The sequence below is a fragment of the Sarcophilus harrisii genome, chromosome 5 (genome assembly GCF_902635505.1).
Source record: "Sarcophilus harrisii chromosome 5, mSarHar1.11, whole genome shotgun sequence".
Classification (NCBI taxonomy): domain Eukaryota; kingdom Metazoa; phylum Chordata; class Mammalia; order Dasyuromorphia; family Dasyuridae; genus Sarcophilus; species Sarcophilus harrisii.
The window spans coordinates 110,216,301-110,236,064 of NC_045430.1; the positions used below are offsets into that span (position 1 = coordinate 110,216,301).

The window sequence follows — 19,764 nt, forward strand, 5'->3', positions numbered from 1 at the left end:
ATATGTTGTAACATTTGAATCTCAGAATAGTCCTGTGAGACAGGTGCTATTTGTATCCTTTTGCCAATTTATATCTTTCACTTATTTTTCTTAGTTACACTATTGTTGGAGCTAAAGAATGATACAGCGCCTCTGGAAAGTAATTTGAAATGATGTTGATAAAATAACTAAAATGTTCATATCCCTTGACCCAGAAGTCTTATTCCTAGCCATATATTCCAAGGAAATTAATGACAGATATTAATATTATTCTTATAATTAAAATATAATTACCAGAGGCTTTTTGTATTAGCCAAGAACCAGAAACAAAATATGTACCAGTTGATTGGGAAGTTACTAAATTGTAATATATGAATATAATCTTATGATATATGAATGAATCTTATGGTACTTTAAGAATGAACATATATGAAGAATATAGACTCAAAGATTTATATGAGGAGATTTACATACCTGATTCAGAGTGATTAGCAAAGAAACAACAAACACAATGACTACAACAATATAAATGGAAAGAACAAGAAAAAGACCAAAAAAAAAAAATTAATGCTACGCAATTATGACGACCAAAGTTGGCTGCAGAGAAGAGAAGAGTAAATATACTTCTTTCCTTTCACTGGAGACAAGGGGAACTCTGAGTGTGACATATAAGCTATCAAGAAGGAGTTGGTTAATGTGTTGATTGGTTTTGCTGAGTTGTTCTTTAATTTTTGTTACAAAGAAAGATTTGATTCCCTCCAGAAATTAATGTAAAAATACAAGTTATGAATAAAATAAAAGCTAAAACAAAGAAAACATTTGAATGAAAAAAAGATGAAATAGGCTATGAGATAAAAGGTAAAAAAAAATGTGATCCAGGAGAATTCAAGAAAATAGAAAATGGTTTCACATGGGGAGGAGCAGCATTACAAGACACTTCAAGTCTCTAACCACTTGTCTCGAATTATGCCCATCTCTATAACTGGTTCAAAAAGCATTTGAAGATCATTATTACACAAAGAAATGTACTTACCCAAAGAATTCTGACGAGAATTAGAAGCAAAGATTATCTGTGGGAAACTAGAACTCATAGAAAGCCAATCCACTTGAGGAGGAGTAAATTGTTGGGTATCATTAACACCAAAGATTTCTACTTTACACAAAGGTAGCACCTTTTCTTTTCCTGGAATAATGACAGTCACATATCTTCCCATCATTGCCTCACAGTTGAAAAATACAGTCTTTCTTGAAGGCACTGAAGAAATGGTGGTACATCTGAGAAGAAACCAGATTATTTATGAAGTTATTATGATTTTATTTTGTTAGACAAAAATGAATTTCAATAAAAATACTAGACTGGAAAATCATTGTAAGGGATTTCTCCAGTCATTCCTATTCCATTTAGGCCCTAGTAATAAAGAATTGTCAGGTTTGTTGTCAACAGAATCATTTATTCTCAGAACAACCAAATAAGGTCGTTAATGCAGATATTTTTAATCTCCATTTTTTAAAATACAAGAACTGAGGTATTGTGGCAGAATAACTATTAAACCTACAAAATTTGTTCCAAATCTTGGCCCATTCACTTTTTTAGCCTCGGGCAAACTAATTAATCTCCCTGAGTCTCAGTTTCTTCACTTCTTAAAGGAGGATAATAGAACTTATGCTACTTACTTCGGAGCAGTATTGTGAGATCAAAGCTACACTAATATTTTTGGCATGCTCTGTACAATTATAGCATTATATTATTATTAAAAAGAGGCAGTAAAGGTTAGCAGAAAGAATTTGGAATCAGAGGGCCTAGGTTTGAATCTTGATATTGTCAGTTATGTGATCTTGGACACTTAATTTTATTGCGCCACAGTTTTCTTATGTGTAAATAAGGGGACTGGACTATATCACTAAGGTCATTTCTACCTTTCCACACCCCACTAACTCTATTATTGCGATACCTGAGATCATATAGCTGGAAAGTGAAGAAGCTGGGCTTTCTATTCTGCCTTGGGTTAGTATTTTGGAATGCCATATTCTAAGCTTGATTTGTCTACTGAATTTCTACCCACACTTCAATGACAAACCTGAATGTTGCCTGATATGCAAAATATTACTCAATTTTTCTATTTGAAAATGATCTTTGATAACTCTGTAAATTTCCTATGAATGTGTCAATTCTGTGTAATTTTAATTATTTATGTATGTTTCATTTTCTTTATTAGATTATAAGATCCTTGAGGGCAGAGAACATGTTGTTTCTCTTTGGATATATTCAATTCTAATCACAATTCCCTATATATTGCAGAAATTTTGATAGTCTTTGAAATGAATGACTGGATATATTTTAGGGGAACTTTAAAGCAACTTTAGTAAATTAGATTCACAAGAAATGAACCATTTAGACAAAAAAAGATGTTTACTTCTATAATAGTAGAAAATCAAGGAAAAAAAATTTGTGTACTTGCATCTTCCTGATAATTGACTTAAATCTTCATTTAAAAATATTATGCAAAGATTAAGCTTTACGGATCCTTGGAGGAAAGATTTTGAGTGAATCACTTACTTTGGATTGAAATAGCCACCCCGATGAGGTGAATCTCCAACTAGAATCATAGCTCCAGTGACTTGGTCTTGGCAACAGTCATCTTGGTTGGTCAGTGACACAAGGACAACAGAATATGTTGAACTCAAATCTACCATCCACCAAGGATCACTCTCTCGGAGTGTTTGAATACAACAACTTTTCTCAAAGTCACTATGGAAAGACGCATCCAATGCTCTTTCAGGAGATGCAGAAAGAGAGGATACACTGGATTGGGAGGCTGACTTTCCCTTTGAAAGTAATGCAACTGAAATAAAAGAGAATTGTAATGTCAGAAGATAGTCACCAGGTGAGAAGTGGAAATTCTCTTTAGTAGAATGAGGAATTATTTTTGATACATAAGACAGCAAGTCTCAATTCTTAAATAACTGATTTACAGAATAAATGTATCAACCATTGCCTTGATTACCATGTCACTCTCATCTATTAGAATTATTCAATGAGAATTACTCCCCCATATTCTCAGAATTCTTATTTTTGCCAGTAAGTAAAACTTCACAGTAGTAAAAACAATAACAAAACACTACCAATGACTGTCTTAGCTTCTTTAAAATTTTAATTTTATAGGTAATAATTTCATTTTTAAGTCAATTATAATTTTAAAAGTTTTTTTTCAACTTTATATCAAAGTTTGGTTTAGTGGCATTCAAATTTCTTCTGCTCTATACACACATATCTGCACATATAGTGTACATATGCGATACATATACACACAGACTGGGTGACCAGACAATTCTCTAAGATTTTAAGTTTCAGAAAAGTTGCCAATTTGCACTGGTAGAATTTTCTCCTCTGTGAGTTCTGTGAGATCACAGGGGTAGTCCCTATCTTTTAAATTTGTACTTTTAAATATCCTGAAATTAATTCTAAATGAAGTTGATGATAATGATAAAATAAAAATATGGAGAGCTAACATTTACACAGTGCTAAGGGTAATTAGGTGGCTCAGTAGATAGACTTCCAGGCCTGGAGGCAGGAAGACTCATCCTCCTAAGTTCAAATCTGGCCTCAGATACTTATTAGCTGGGCAAATCATTAACCTTTTACCTCAGTATCCTTATCTATAAGCTGGAGAAAGAAATGGCAAATTGCTCCAATATCTTTGCCAAAAAACCCCTCCAAATGTCATGAAGAGTAAAATACAACTGAACCCTGACAATAATTATTATGTGCCAACCCCTATGCTAATTACAATTATCATCTCATTTGATCCTCCCAACAATCCTGGGAGTTGTGTTATTGTTATCCCCATTTTATAGATGAGGAAACTGAGACAAATAAAGGTTGAATGGTTTGCCCAGGGTCATACAGCTAGTGAGTGTTGGAGATCAATTTAAACTCAGGTATTCCTGACTTCAGGTCCAGTGCTTTGCTCACTATGTTGCCAGCTAACTGCCTCCTGTAACCTAGCTCCCTCTGAATATTCTGAAATTAATGTAGGCCAATACTATATTTCAAGAAAATTTTAGATTTAAATATATCAAGAATTTTTAAATTGTGCAGAATCTGCTTGCAATATTTTCTGTGGTTCTTTCTCTCAAATGAGGCTTTCAGATATTTAGTAAAGAAAACAACCTTCAAAATGTAGGGAAAGGTTTAAGTAGAGTGACTGAGGTATAGTGGAAGACAAAAGGAGAAAGACTTGATTTGACAAAGAGGGATACAAATTACAGTGGTAATTTGGAGAGATTTGATATTAGGAAAAAACAGATTAAAGTTTGGGAAGCCTTCTCCTCCTTGAGAAGAAGGATTCAATATGAAGAAAGATGAGGAATCAAAGAGAAGAACGGGATTTAGGAAGAAGTATCTAAAGAAAAAAGCTTCATGTGAAGAATTTAAATTGAAGGAAGAGAAAGACTTGAAGGGGAGGAGTAGAACTAAAACAAGAAAAAGACTCAGATGTCAGAATGATAAGACAAGATAAATCAGACAAATTGGTAAGACAGGTCAGTTGGAAAAGTAAAAAGATATTGGTTCTGGATGTGAATTTGTTGATGAGGTGAGTAGAACAAAAAATCTGCATTTGGAAAAAAAAAACCTCACCAACCTAGTTCTTCAGAAGAATTCAGTGCCTGAATGAAATCTCACATTATTCTCAACATCTGACACTGCTGTTAGACCTAACTATGTCACTCCCCTGCTCAACCAACTCCATTTTCTTTTGTTAATTTCTGGGATAAAATAAAAACTTCACCTACCTTTTATTTTTCCAGCTCCATTGGACATTGCTCCCCTTCCTGCATTATGTATACAATCTGGCTTTCTTTCTATTCTTTTCATAGGACACTCTATGTCCCATCTCTGTGACTTTGTACCAGGCTATCATTTATGCCTGGGATGTCCTCCCTCCTAATCTCTTCCTCATAGAATGACTTTTTTCCTTTAAGATGAATCTCAAGGTACTGTCTTCTACATAGAACCTTTATTCTTTCTTCCTTTTTTAAAATACACACAGACCAATTTTTTCATTTTAAACTTATTTTCACATTAGTCATAATGTTGTGTAAGAAAAATCAGAACAAAAAGGAAAAACTACAAGAAAGAAAAAGCAAACAAAACAAAAGGTGAAAATAGTGTTTTATTTGCAGTCTTCATAGTTCTTTCTCTGGATGCAGATGGCATTTTCCATCCCAAGTCTATTAGAATTGTTTTGGATTAATATATTACTGAGAAGAGCTAAGTCTATCATAGCTGGTCACATAGTTTTGCTGTTACTATGTACAATGTTCTCCTGGTTCTGCTTTCTTCACTCATATCAGTTCCTGTAACTCTTTCCAGGCTTTTCTGAAATCAGCCTCTCATCATCTTTTTTTGGAACAGTAATATTTCATTACATTCATATATACCCCCATTCAGTTATTTTTTAACTGATGGACATCCATTCATTTTCTGATTTTTTGCCAACACAAAAAGAGATACTAGAAACATTTTGCACATGTGGGTCCTTTCATCTCTTTTATGATCTCTTTAGGATACAGACCCAGTAGTGAGACTTCTGGATCAAAGGGTGTGAAGTTTTCTAGTCTTTTGGGTATAGTCATGAAGTCTTTCTTGATACCCAGAACTGCTAATGATTTAAACTGTTTTGTACATAATTACTTTCCATTTATTTGTATTACTTCTTTTTTATGCCTTTGTTATATATATTTTCATATATGCTTGTTATCATTCCTGTAAGAATGCAAGCAGATTGTGAGTAGTGTTTTTTTTTTTTTTTTTTTTAACACATATCTTCAGGGCCTACCACAGTGCTTGGAAAATAGTAAATACTAGAATACAGAATAAATAAATACTTTTTGATTAATTTATAGGTTGACTGAAAGACAAAAATTGAGGATCTCACTTCTAAGAATGGGGGAAAATTTTCAGTGGTCTGTATAGAGCATGCAATTTTAAAGATTTTTGCTGTGGTCAAATGACAGCTATCTATATTCAAAGGGTAACTTGATCTCCCTGATTAAGGACTGTTGTTCCTCAATTGTAATTTTTAGAGATGGTAAAGGGGAAGGAAAGGCTTCAAACTGAAAACTAAAAGAGGAAATGGAGTTAAAGATGCAGAAAGGAGTTTTCATCTATGTCAAAAGTTAATGAAGAAGAAGAATGTCATAAAGAAGAAAAAAGGAACACTGAACACTTGGAGTTAAGAAACAAGAGGAGAGAGATGCACACTTTGAAAAGCAGTAATAACTCGTCATGGATCCATAAATATTGTTGTTTTTATACATAGGTGCAACCAGTTAAGAAATCATCCAGTCTGTTCCAGTCTTATCTGGCTTTCTTGGACTGCTCAAGGGATTGGTAGAAGTGTTAGGTCCATTCATCCAGGATGATTGTCACACTTATGTGTTGTCACACAATTCATATTACTGGAGTACACATATGACATATGCTTTGTATGTAACTATGGTATATGCTGTTGTATATTATACATTGAAGGTTTTTGCGTTCATTGATGTTATCAGTACTTTAAGATAGCCAAAAAGCTGTTTCAAAACACAGTAGATTCTTTAACTTGGAGAACTTTAAGCAGAGACTGGATAATTACTTTATAGGTGTGCTATAATGAGGATTCTTTTCATATTAGAAAGCTGTTGAGATCCTTTCCACTTCTCAGCTTCTGTGATGTTTTTTGTCTTTTGTTTCAAAGAAGATCAGTGACATCACAGGGTGGATGAATTGGATTTAAATGAGGCAGAGTTGCCCAAAGTCATCAGCCCCACTGTTTCTTTCAGTCACCAAAATCCAGTGGCAAGACAAAAGTCGATTTTACTGGCAATGGCCTGGGATGCTCTGGATGATCTTGGCATCCAAGGTCTTTGGTATCTGTCCAAGCTCTAAGTGCTCCACAGTGCCTATTTCAGATGCCTTTATATCCACTGGAACAAACTGTTCTCACCTATTCATTCTTAAAGGGAAATCTTCACATGCTTGGGGTAGACATTCTCCCAACTCACCAATGGATTTGAAGCCTGTTAATTGCCCTCAACTTGATTTAGCGTGTCTTCTGAGACAGTGTAGTCCCTGTGCATGCTACAGCTTCTTGGAGTTACATGTGACAGTTGGATATCCTGGTGGATGAGCAGCCCTGAAAAGGGTTTAGCAAGCCCTCACATCCGAGGTTTTAGTCCTCCCTAAATACCCTATACATCCTGATTGTGTGATATATATTATTGGCATATATGCTAATATGAGTTTTTATGTATTATGGCTACATAATATGCAATGTTATGGATGTATTATTGTTACATGCACCTTGCTATATTTCTGCCCATTACTTATATATTTTGTTATAAGATCTACTTGTGTTATGTGTCATATATTCCATGAGAGTATTCTTGAGCTCATATACATTGCTACATATACAACTACATGTAGTATATTCCATTTATTACTCAGTTGTATGAACTATGGCTATCTGCATGACATGCAGCATGATATAATAGATGGGAGGATCAAGAAATTCTTGGGTTCAGTAAACTATAGATCACTTTGGTAGAAAAAGGGAAAAAAATGAGATCAAGATGTAGGCAAAAAACCTTGTAGGGAGGTGAGATAGAATAGAGAAGGAAGATTTCAATTATCCATATATTTTAATGGGAATTCTCTCTGTCAAAAGCTGCTAATAATTTCTTGATTTGACTTAATGATAATTGCCTCCTTCAAATACTATAACAAGAAATGAGGAGATTCTATTTTATTGAATGATCCTCATCCAAGGAGAGATTTGTTAATAGAAGTGGAAATGATGGGAAACTTTGGGAAGAAGAGACCACTCTGTATTGGAAGGTGCATAATATGAAAGGCAAGCTGGGAATAGTCTGACACTATCTTTCTGCTCGTATTTGTATTTCCAGGATTTAGCACAGTGCCTGGTATTCAGTGAAAGCTTAATGTTTTTTGGCTGGTCCTAAGGAGATTTCAAAGAATTCACAGGAAGAATAACTAGGATCCCCTGGCCTAAGATTCTCAGGGGGAGTCAGTCTTTAAAGACATGGAAAGATTTCATTTAGCCAATGAATCAACACACATTTATTATTTATTTAAAGTAAAGGGAAGACATTCTATTGGGAAGGGAAAAGGGTAGATGTTAAAATGATATGACTGCAGAGGGAACCAACTGATCATCTTGGGGTTAAAAAACAATAAAGTAAATAAAAGAAAGGTCAAGTAACAAGATCAATAAAAGTACCTAGCCTGATACCAGAAGAATGTCAGGAAAAGAGCTAATGTTTACAATAAGCAGGTTGGTGAAAAAAACTAAAGTCATCAAAAAAAAATTTTTTTTAAAAGAAAGCTACGATAGGGAAAAGAAAAGAATCAAAGAAGGAATAAGATCACTGTTTGGGGGAGATGGAATGATGGCAACTAAACTCAGAGAAAAGGCAAAGAAATTTAATTCTTCTGTTTGGCAGGTTTTCTTTCACTCTAAATATGACCTTTGAACATGAAAGTGCAGAACAAAATTAGCCAATAAAGAATTTATCCCCAAATTAAGAAAGGAATTACTAAAAGAATGCCCACTTATCTTTGAGTAATTTATATCCTTCAGAATTGAAAGAATTGTATGATGTGATTATTGAGCCTTTGTTAGTGCTATTTGAAAAACTGTGATGAATAGGAGAGGGAATACTACAGGACTACAGATTTTTTTGAAAAGGGAAAAGGATAATACCTAAAAACAAGTCAGCAAATAGTTTCAGTTGCTAACAAAATTCTAAAATATATTAAATGATGGTTAGGAAACATAATGAAAAGGCAACAGTAGTCTCAAAAAAACCAAACTTATTTTGGCAAGAACAGGTCATGCTAAAGTAACCATTTTTTTTTTTTTTTTTTTTTTTTTTTTTTTTGACAGGGGACATGATGTGGTAGGAACAAAGACTAGAAATTCCATATCATGTAAATGAGGCTAGTTTTTTCCTGAAAAGCTAGTGAGATCTTCTTAAAGATTTAACTCATCTAGGGAACTAAGGCTTGAGAAGTTGATGTTGCCAACCATTTACATATAAAAAAATCCACTGCAGAAGAAGTCCAGATTCTTTGATCTTGATAATATTCCACTGTGAATTTATACACCCTTCTGACCATGTATATTAATAATACAAATTAAATTTAAAAGTGTGCATTTTTAAAAAGAGCCTGCATGTCTCTAAGAGTATCCTTATTGGTGATACCAAATGTCACTGTTCTCAGAATCAAAAAGCCCCAGGTTTAAATATCACCTCCAATAAATAATGGCTCCGTGACTTTGGACCATTTGCATTGTGTCATTATTGATATTCTGGTCAAATCTCCTGCACAGTAGGCAGTGATATGCCTTAGTAAATGGCGTTTCCTTATCTGAGGTTTTTAAACCAATAGAATCTCAAGACCAGTCTGACAAAAATGTCCATTGGTATATGATTAAGGTAGCATCACTTGGCATTTTGAGCGTCAAATTTGTCCCAAATTCTGCCATCAAATAGCATTGCCTAGTTAAAAATCCCTTACACTGAAAACTGTAATGAAACTATACTGAACTAGAATAAGGATGAGGTGAACTGAAGAAAGGATGGGGCCAGCACTCATGAATTGGCCACAGATGAAAATTCCCAACTACCTGAAGTCAGTGTATGAAGATGACTAGAAATTGAATATCTTTGGTTCAGTGATAAAAATAAAAAAAACTACAAAAGTGTAACAATGAACAAAAAAAATACTGGGAGAAAAGAAAAAGAAGTGAGAAAGGAGAAAGAAAAGTGGAAGATAGAGACAAAAGTAGATTAGAAGGGATAAATATCAAAGGTAGAATTTTCTGGAAGTAAAATGATCAATATTAGGAAAAAATATATTTTCAGTCCATATCTTAATGACTATTTTCCTGAACCATTAAAGGTTTATGGGAAGAACTTTGTGACATCACTGACCTCATTTCCCCAAGTAAATCTAGTCACGAGAGGATATCATTTGGAAAACAGTACCCAGAGTTTATCTTTGGAGAATCAGTAGGTGCCCTACGTGTGTTCATTGGAGAGATCACATACCTGAATGAAAGATTTGTTCCCAATGCCCCAGGCCTTTGAATGCTTTCCCAAAGACTTGTACTTCGCACATAGTTAAGAGCTTTCCTTTGCCAGGAATGGTGATGGTCACATATCTTCCTTTCATTGACCCACAGGAGAAAGACTCAGTTTTTCCAGGTATCATGGCAGGAACAATAGCACATCTGAATAGAAAATATATTTGTGAAGTTATTGCAATGAGAGAAAGCAGAGTAAAAAGAGAGTCATAAGAAGGAGAGACTTCTATAGATAATAACCACCCATTCATTTTCATGAGATTTCTCTGGTTAAGATTTCTGCACCATTTATGCCCTGAAAATACTAAAAAGAATTTATTTTAATAAGGTCAATTTTTGAACATTTATGTAATGAACAGTTTATTCTCCTCCTTGACTATGACTCTAGCATCCTTCTTATTCCCCAACATGCACAACAACAGTGATCTTTGATGACACCTTCTTTTCTTCATTCTCCTCAGATTCCATTTTAATATGACCCATCAGTCATCCAGTCTATGAATCTGTAACACTAAAAGTAATTCTTTTATAAAGTATATTTGCAGATTGATTTTATATGACAACTCACATATTCCATGCTCTAGCCAACTTGGCTTCTATGTTGTTCCCTGTAAGTAACATTTCTTTCTCTCTTTGGGCTCCCTCCATGCCTGGAATGCTCATCTCCCTCCACTTCACTTTTAGTTCTCTTCAAACCTCAGTTCATTCCCTCCTATCTATATGAGGTTTTCCTCATGCTTCTAGTTAGTGTTCTTTTCCCCACCTTGAAAATTACTTTTGCATTTTCATATTATTGCATAATATTGCATATTAGTCTGTGTACACATTAGTTTTCTCAAAGAATAAAAGCTTCCTGAGGACATTCAGTCAACTAGAATATATGAAGTGCTTACTGAATGCCAGGACTATACTAGCACTGGGGATAAAAATAAAGGCAAAAAATTCTCAACAAAAACAACCCAAAAATCCCCAATCCTTACTTGAAAGTAAGGTTCACAGTCTAATGGGAGTGGGGATTACTTTATTTACTTTTTCTTTATATTGCTTTCACTTGACATAGTGCTTTGAACATTGTAGGCACTTACAAAATATAAAAATATTTGTTGAATATATTGAACATCTTTGAATTGATTGAATTGAACATCTTTGTCCTTGTCTATCTATTCTTATTTAGGCACCATCTGAATACAAACTTTGCTTATTTTATGACTTAAAATGGTATTATTGTCAAAACTCTTTTTTAGTTTTCATTTCCCCTCTAAGCCTTATATAATACATTTACTGGATTAATCTTTTAAAAATTTATATCTATCTATATATGTATGTGCATATATTAATCAGCAAAAATCTACCTCTAAACCTAAGACAGTGCTCTGTACTTGAATATTTGTTGAATAATAAACATGTTCAAGTAGGGGGAGGGAAAATTTTTCTGAAGTCTTTGTAAATTTAATATCAATGGCATAATAGCTACATTCAATTTATTGTCTTGGATTCATGAAATGAGGAAATTTCAGAAAAACATACCTTCATACTCAAGTTATTTAGTACCTCAGAAAAAAGGGTTAAATACTTGATTTATATAGCTAATTGATCCAATTCTTCATTCAGGTTGTTGCATCCTCAGGCTTCCTGGGAATTAAAAGTGGTTAGTAAATCATTTACCTGGGATTCAATCTGCTATCCAGATATTGGGATTCTCCAACCAGGATCATGGCTCCATGCATCAGTTCAGAGCAACAATCTCTTCGGCTGGTGATTGACACGGATTCCACAGTATGTATTGAACCCAGATCTACCATCCACCATGGATCATTCTCTAGGTTAGTTTGCATACAAGAACCTTTTTTGAAGTCACTAAATAAAAATCCATCCACAGCTCTCTCCGGAGACCCTAAAGGACTGAAGGTGCTAGACTGGAAGGCTGGTTTCCCCCTCGATACCAATGAATCTGAAAAGAAAAAAGAGATTGACATTGGTGATTGTGAATTAGCTGTGAGTCAGTAAGAAGGACAGATTCTTTTTAGCAGAAATAAGGTTTTGCATTCTTTACGTAAGGAAGAAAATGTAAGGAAAGAACTTTACAAAATGTTTATGTGCTTCCCAGCTAACAGCTGTTATGTTTGTGTATCAGACTTCAGTTTGGAACTTGATAAAGATTGCCATCCCTTCTCCACCATTAGAACCATTCCTTTCTTTGAGGGCCCAGCTACTTTCTGAAGCATTCCCTGATCCCCTAGCTGCAAATTATCTTTCATTTCTTGAATGTCTTGGACCCCCTCTTTTGGGGGATTCGATGTATTTAGAATATGTGTATAATAATAACTTTTGCTTTTGTCTCATTTCCTGTTCTAGATTGTAAACTTATTGAGAATAGGAACTTTTACATCTTCATAAACCCAGATATAGATATTTTTAAGAACTAGAGGAAAGGATGTATTCAGAGAAATGTGTGCTTAAAAAGGGGGGGGCTGGTCATGTGGGGAGAGCATTGGATTACAGGTCAATGGTCTGTGAACTTCATTCACATCCTTGCCATGTTAGAAGATGATAATTATAAGATTGAAGATTTAGAGTGAGAAGAGACCTTGAAGGTCCTCATAGAATATAGATGCACATAGAAGATAATGTCAAGAAACTAAGTTTCCTCTGAGGTAGGAATTGAACCCAGGTCCTGTGATTCCAAATCCAATGTTTTCTACTCCCTACCATACTACCTCTATTATATTGTGCTGGTGTGACTCAGGAAAGGTAAGGTAAGTCCTTCTTCCCTCTTTGGTCTCCCTGAAAAGGATTCTCTGGGCAAAATGAGATGCAATGGGTCTTCTTGCCTCCTTCACCAGAGCTTTTGTTCTGGCATGGAGTCAAGTTAATATAATTGTGCATGTACCCAAGATAGGCTTTTGAAAGGTGAGATATGTTACTTCCTGAGTAGTGTCATTTTATTTCATCCAATGGCACTATTCGAGGTGATGGACAAAGACATGTCACAGAGAAAAATGAATGAGTGTGTGTGTGTGTTAGTGAGAGTGAGAGAGACAGAGCAGAGATAGACAAAAAAAGACAGAGACAGAAAGAGAAAGATATAAGGATGATGACTGATGATATTATGAGAGGAGGGAAATAATTTAGTACAGTACAAAGAGTGAATAGGAAGAAGTGAAGGAAAAAAAGTCCAAGAAATGGAAGGCAGAGAAATGTGAGTAAGAAGAAGAGAGGAAAAAAAATGAGAGGGGGAACTCATAACAGGATTCATATGGAAAACTAGATGAGGAAGAAAATCAAAGAGCACTATGAAAAAATGAATGAAATTAGACTAGCTCTATTAGATTTCAAAATGTGCTTTACCAAGTTAAGGGTAGCAGATTAATATAAAAGCAAAAACAGATAGTTACTTTAGTCTCCAGGTTTGAAGTATCTCACTGTGACTATTGCTCTACAGGGGTCCTCAAACTTTTTAAATAGGGGGCCAGTTCACTGTCCCTCACACTGTTGGAGGGCCCGACTATGGTAAAAACAAAAATTTTGTTTTGTGGGCCTTTAAATAAAGAAACTTCATAGCCCTGGGTGAGGGGGATAAATGTCCTCAGCTGCCGCATCTGGCCCGCAGGCAGTAGTTTGAGGACCCCTGCTGGGCCTAGACCTTCATATGTTAATTCACCCCTGCCTGGAATAGTAGTCTCAGTTATGCTATTTTGATAATGGTGATCTGGTTTTAGAGATGGATTGATAATGTCCTGAGTTTTCCGTAGTCTTGCAGTATTAAATGTTCTGAAAGATCAAAACAAGTCAACTTTATATTTGGAGATTAGAAAATATAGCTTTGACAGAATGCCACAAGGAGAGATGGTTTTTATAGCCCCTTCAAAGTTTCTTCCTTTATGGCTGAAATTCTTAGCACTTTTTATGTCATGGTCTCCCTTCATGGTGTGGAGAAGCTGAAAAATAAACATCTTCTCAAGATAATCTTCTTTAAATGTGTAAAATAAAATGTATAGGATTAAAAAGAAAACCAATTATGCTGAAATACAGTTATAAAATAAAATAATAAGGTCACAGATCCCAAGTTAAGAACCCCGATTTAATTATAATTACATTTTCAACCATGAGTGTTTTACAGTGCTTACAGATAATATTGTTTAAATTCCTCTAAGAAAATATACTTACTGGGTGAACTTATGGTATTGTGAGGCATGGCTGATGGAAGCTCAGAATTAGCTTTGAATGACAGGTGACCAGGAGGATTAGAATCTGATGATTTTCCAAAGACTCGAACTTCACATAGAGATAATATTTTTCTTCTTCCTAGGTTAAAAATACTCACATATCTTCCTCGAATCATCCCACATTTGAAAATCTCTGATTTTTTATGATTCAAGGAGCCAATGACTGCACATCTAAAGGCAAATCATATTTGTATTTGTAAGGATGCTCATTTGCTTATTGAAAACAGCTTACAAAGAAATCAATAGAAGATGATTAGTTTCTGGTCCCACTTAATTTAAAATAGTTTCTTTTCTCCCTCCATTCCTTCTTCTTTTTGAGGTATTTGGAGTTAAATGACTTTTTCAGGGTCAGACAGCTAATAAATGTCAAGTATCTGAAGCAGGATTTGAATTCAGAAATTCCTGACTCCAGGGCTGGTATGCTATCCATAATGCCATCCAGCTGCACCTGGATTTTATTTCAGAGCAACATTCAAAACTATTTATTTACTTGGAACAATAAAAAGGCTTGTTAAGAGGATATCACAGAAAAGAGAGAAAAAGAGACAGAGAGAGAGAGAGAGAGAGAGAGAGAGAGAGAGAGAGAGAAAGAGAGAGAGAGAGAATCCAGAGTTTGAATCTATTACATAAATACAACTATAAAAAGTATTTTTACAAAAATAAAAGAGAATGTAACAATTACAGATCATTTAAAAAAAAGCACTTGTATATTAAGCTAAAATAATAAAACTTACAATACTACATAAATTTAGAGGTTTAATGCTCATCCCATTAAGTCATGAAGGTGATACTTTTTAGAAATAGAAAAGCAATAATGAAATTCATCTGAAAGGGTAACAAGTCCAGGATCTCAAGGGAAGTAATGAGGAAAAATATAAATGAAAGGAGCAAGGCATTTAGACCTTAAATTATAGGATAAATAACACTTAAAAAAACTGAATAGCAGATCAGCAGAATGAACTAATTAAGCAAGAAACTAACAACTAAAAATAATATTCAAGTACTGGATAAAATTGAATAATATTCAAGTACAAGGATATAAATTACTAGATGAAGGATTTTCTATTTTACAAGAACTGCTAGAAAAACTTGAAAACAATTTGGCAAAAATTATATTTAGATCCAAAGTTTATACCCAGGCATCATAATAAGGTCCAAGTGGATACTTTTCCTGCATATAAAAGGTCACATCACTAAAAAAATCAAAGGAGAATGAGGAAATATACTTTTTACATTGAGAATTAAGGAAAGAATTATTAAGAGATTAATATCTTAGATAAGATATGGAAAAGATAATTATTATTATATAGAACTAAAACATTTGCATAAATAAACTATCAATTTGGTGAATTAGGTTATAAGTAAAATGTTTATCAAATTGATAAATGGTATGAAGAAGACATGGTTATCAATTATGCAAAATGTGGACATTATATAATTAATGGTGCTTGGGTGAATTCCATAGATGCAAAGATTAAATAAGTCAAAGCTAAGAAAATGAAATTTAATATATGTATGTTTAAAGTCCTATATTTTGGGTTCAAGTAATCAATTATACAAATACAGAATGGAGAAAGAAAGTTTGGTTTATGCATAAAAGATGCAGGGTTTTTAGTGTCTTGTAAGCTTAATATGAACTATAGTATACTATTGTAACCTCCATAATCCACACTCCAAAATCTCCAATTTAAAAAAAAAATGAGTTTACAGAATGAATGATCAAGACTCTTCAGTGAATATCCAGCTATTACTTTTAGGATGAACTATAAACTCCTCAGCTCAGCATTTAAAATATTTGTCGAGTTGAATTTAGCCTGTATCTCCAAACTTATTTCATGTACCTGATAATCCAGTTCATCAGGAATGCTTGCTGTTCCATAAAGCTGGCATTCCATCTCCTCTCTCTAAGACTTTGCACATAGTATCTAGTGGGCGGGGATGCCATCCTTGCTCACTTCAGCTTCTAAGAATCCTTAGTTTTTCCTAAAGCTCAATTCAGGTGACACCTTCTATGATAAACATTCCCTGAATTCCCTAACCTAGTGCTCTCTACCTCGCACACTGCCTTGTTCTTTGTTATTAGTTTATATATTATATAGCGCCAGGAGAACGTGTAGCCACCCCCCTTCCCCAACATTCTCCTCTCTGGCTCTTTCCTTACTGTGTGAATATAGGCTTCAGCTCCTGAGTGGGGAAGTTGTAAAATGAAGTAATAAGATTTAGCCCTTAGGGCAGAGAAATCTCAAATAGCAGGTGAGGTGCCTGGGCAGCTCAGTGAAGATAGTGCTACAATTGGAATCAGAAAGTGTGAATCCTATTAGAAACACTTACTGCCTGTGTGTCCCTGGAACAGTCACTTATTCTCACTCAATCTCAGTTTCTTTATCTATATAATGAGGGTAATAATAACACTTACTTAGAGGACTGTAAGGTGAAAAGAGGAAAAATACACAGAACATTGTAAACCCTAAGACACTATATGAATGTTATTTTTATTATATAACTTTTTATTTTTTATTTTATTATAAAAATGCCAAAGTCAGAGAGATGCAGAGACCACCCAAGATAATGGGTTTCTCCTTTGCAAGACTAGACTGAATGAAGGTCACTCATCCTACACCATGATCAACTAGCTATAGAAACAACTTAGAAGTTCTAGCTCATGGTAAAGCATCATATGGGGAAAAATTTCCACACCTCTCCTTATCTTTCCATCTTATTTCCACATCTTTTATCCATTTTCCATTTTTTTATCTTATCCTTTCCCTTTCATAATATCACCTCATCCTTTCCTACTATCCATCCTCCTCTACCCATTTTACTTTCCATCCTCCCCAAATCTCCATCAAATTCATCATTATTCTTCCAATACCCTTCCTCTTCCAAATTTCTTTATATTTATTTTATCCCATCCACCACCCTTCCCCATCCCTCTCTTCTCTTCCTTTCCCTTTTTTCCCTTCCTCCTTTATTTTGATTGGATCCTCAAATCCTATCCAAATCCATGTATGGTTTAGTCAGTGCCATTATTATCCTATCAATCATCTTCATCCATTAAATTTGCCTTGATCTCGTCCATCTTATCAATCTCATCCTATTAATCATATCAGGTCTATCCATTCCTTATCTTCATCCCCAAGATTACAAGATCCTATCATATCCATTCTTTATCTTATCATTCATTTCCATAAATCAATTCAGGTCTAGTCCATCCAATTCTTATCCATCCTTGCAAGCTCTATGATAATATCCCATCATCCATCTATCCGGTCCAACCTTGATCTATCAGGTCCTCAAGTAAATTTTCCAGGCCATCTTCTCCAAATCCATGATCGGCATCATCATATCCATCTTCAAAAGGTCCAGTCCATCCTCCATGAAGTCAATCATCCTCCATCCATCTATCTATATCAGGTTATACACCATCTAGGATTCATCATAATCTCATCTTCAAATCATAAGCTTCAGCTATCATTATTATATCATATTTATTTTTTCATCAAATCAAAGTCATCTATCAAATAATCGGTTTCCCTCAGATAATAATATCATCTATCCATCCATCCATCACATCTATCAATATCTATATCTCTTCCATCATCACATCTATCCAATCAATCTATCCATTCAAATCTATCATCCATCCATTCTCATCTATCCTCCATCATCATCCATCCATTATCCTCCATCATCTATCCATCAATCTATCCATCCATCATCATCATCATCCTCCATCCTCTAACTTATATCCATCCATCCATCCATCTATCATCCATCCATCCATCTATCATCCATCCATCCATCTATCCATCCATCCATCATATCTCCATCCATCTATCATCCATCCATCCATCTATCCATCCATCCATCCATCCATCCATCCATCTATCTCCATCATCCATCCATCCATCTATCCATCCATCCATCTATCATCCATCCATCCATCCATCCATCCATCCATCCATCTATCCTCCATCCATCCATCCATCCATCCATCATCCATCTATCCATCCATCTATCATCCATCCATCCATCTATCCATCCATCTATCATCCATCCATCCATCCATCCATCCATCCATCTATCCATCCATATCCATCCATCCATCTATCATCCATCATCCATCCATCCATCCATCTATCATCCCATCCAATCCTCCATCATCTATCCATCCGTCCATCCATCTATCATCTTATCCTCCAATCTTCATCATCCCGGTCCTTCCATCCTCCGTATCGTCCGGTCCGTCCTCTATCATTTCCTATCTCTCATCTCCGTCATCCATCCAGTCTTCATCGTCCGTCCATCCATGGTCAATCCGTCATTATCCCTCCGTCATATCGTCCTCCATCAATCTTCCGTCATCCATCCATCCATCTTCCATCCGTCCTCAATCGTCATCCTCCGTCCATCACATCATCCAGTCCTTCATCATCATCCATCGTCATCACATCGTCGTCATCCCGGTCCAGTCACGTCCATCAATCCAATCCATCCGTATCATCCTCCGTCCGATCCGTTGTCTGTCATCTCATCCGGTCATGTAATCCCGTAATCCGCATCCGTCTTTAATCGCAATCCATCCGTCCATCCATTCAGTCAATCCAGTCCATCTCGTCCATCCGTCCATCTTAATCTTCATCATCCTTCGGTCCGTCCATCTTCCATCCGGCCATCCAGTCTCATCTGATCGTGTCTCGTCCATCCATCTAATCGTTCTTATCCGTCCTATCTTATCCTCCAGTCGGTCAGTCACATCTATCATCCAGATCGTCATCCGTCATCAATCGATCCATCTGTCCGTCCATCTCCGTCCGTCTGTCAGGTCGGTCATCATCTATCCAGTCATCCAGTCCCGTCCAGTCCAAATCCGTCCAAATCCAGGTCAGTCCATCCATCCAGGTCCGTCTAAGTCCAGTCTCGTTCTGAATCCGTCTGTCCATTCTCTATCGGCGTCAGTCCGTCTGTCCGTCCTCGCAATCTCCAGTCTAGTCTCTGTCGTCCTCTATCAATCCAGTCCGTCTGTCCGGTCCGTCTGTCATCCAGGTCCATCCGGTCAAATCTCGGTTCGGTCCGTCGTCAATCTGTCCGGTCAATCTATCATCCATCCGCATTTCGATCCAAGGATTCGTCCTCTGATCCAGGTCAGTCATCTATCGATCATCCATCTCCAATCTCAGTCTCATCCTCAGTCATCAATCTGATCAAGTCCGTCCGGATCCGGTCTTATCGTCCGGTCCAGTCTATCCAATCCAGTCCGTCTATCGGGTCGCGTCATCATCGTCTAGTCGGTCCAGGTCGGGTCAGTCATCAGTCTGTCATTCCAGTCCGTCAATCCATCCAGTCGCATCACGTCTAATCATCCAATCCGTCCAGTCCAGTCCAGTCCGTCCGTCCATCCGGTC

General features: G+C 35.7%; 1 protein-coding gene across 1 annotated transcript in view; it reads right to left on the bottom strand.

Moving 5' to 3' along the window:
* The window catches only part of LOC111721074, a 37,043-nt gene extending 22,495 nt beyond the window's left edge, over nt 1-14,548 (bottom strand). Inside the window, exons 1-5 of the mRNA XM_031938331.1 lie at nt 14,301-14,548; nt 11,799-12,084; nt 10,099-10,280; nt 2,537-2,822; nt 1,013-1,254 (exon numbers count right to left, since the gene is read on the bottom strand). Coding sequence (XP_031794191.1) covers nt 1,013-1,254; nt 2,537-2,822; nt 10,099-10,280; nt 11,799-12,084; nt 14,301-14,475 — 1,171 coding nt within the window. The 5' untranslated portion in view covers nt 14,476-14,548. The remainder of the gene's footprint in view (nt 1-1,012; nt 1,255-2,536; nt 2,823-10,098; nt 10,281-11,798; nt 12,085-14,300) is intronic.
* Nucleotides 14,549-19,764: the final 5,216 nt, after the last annotated feature.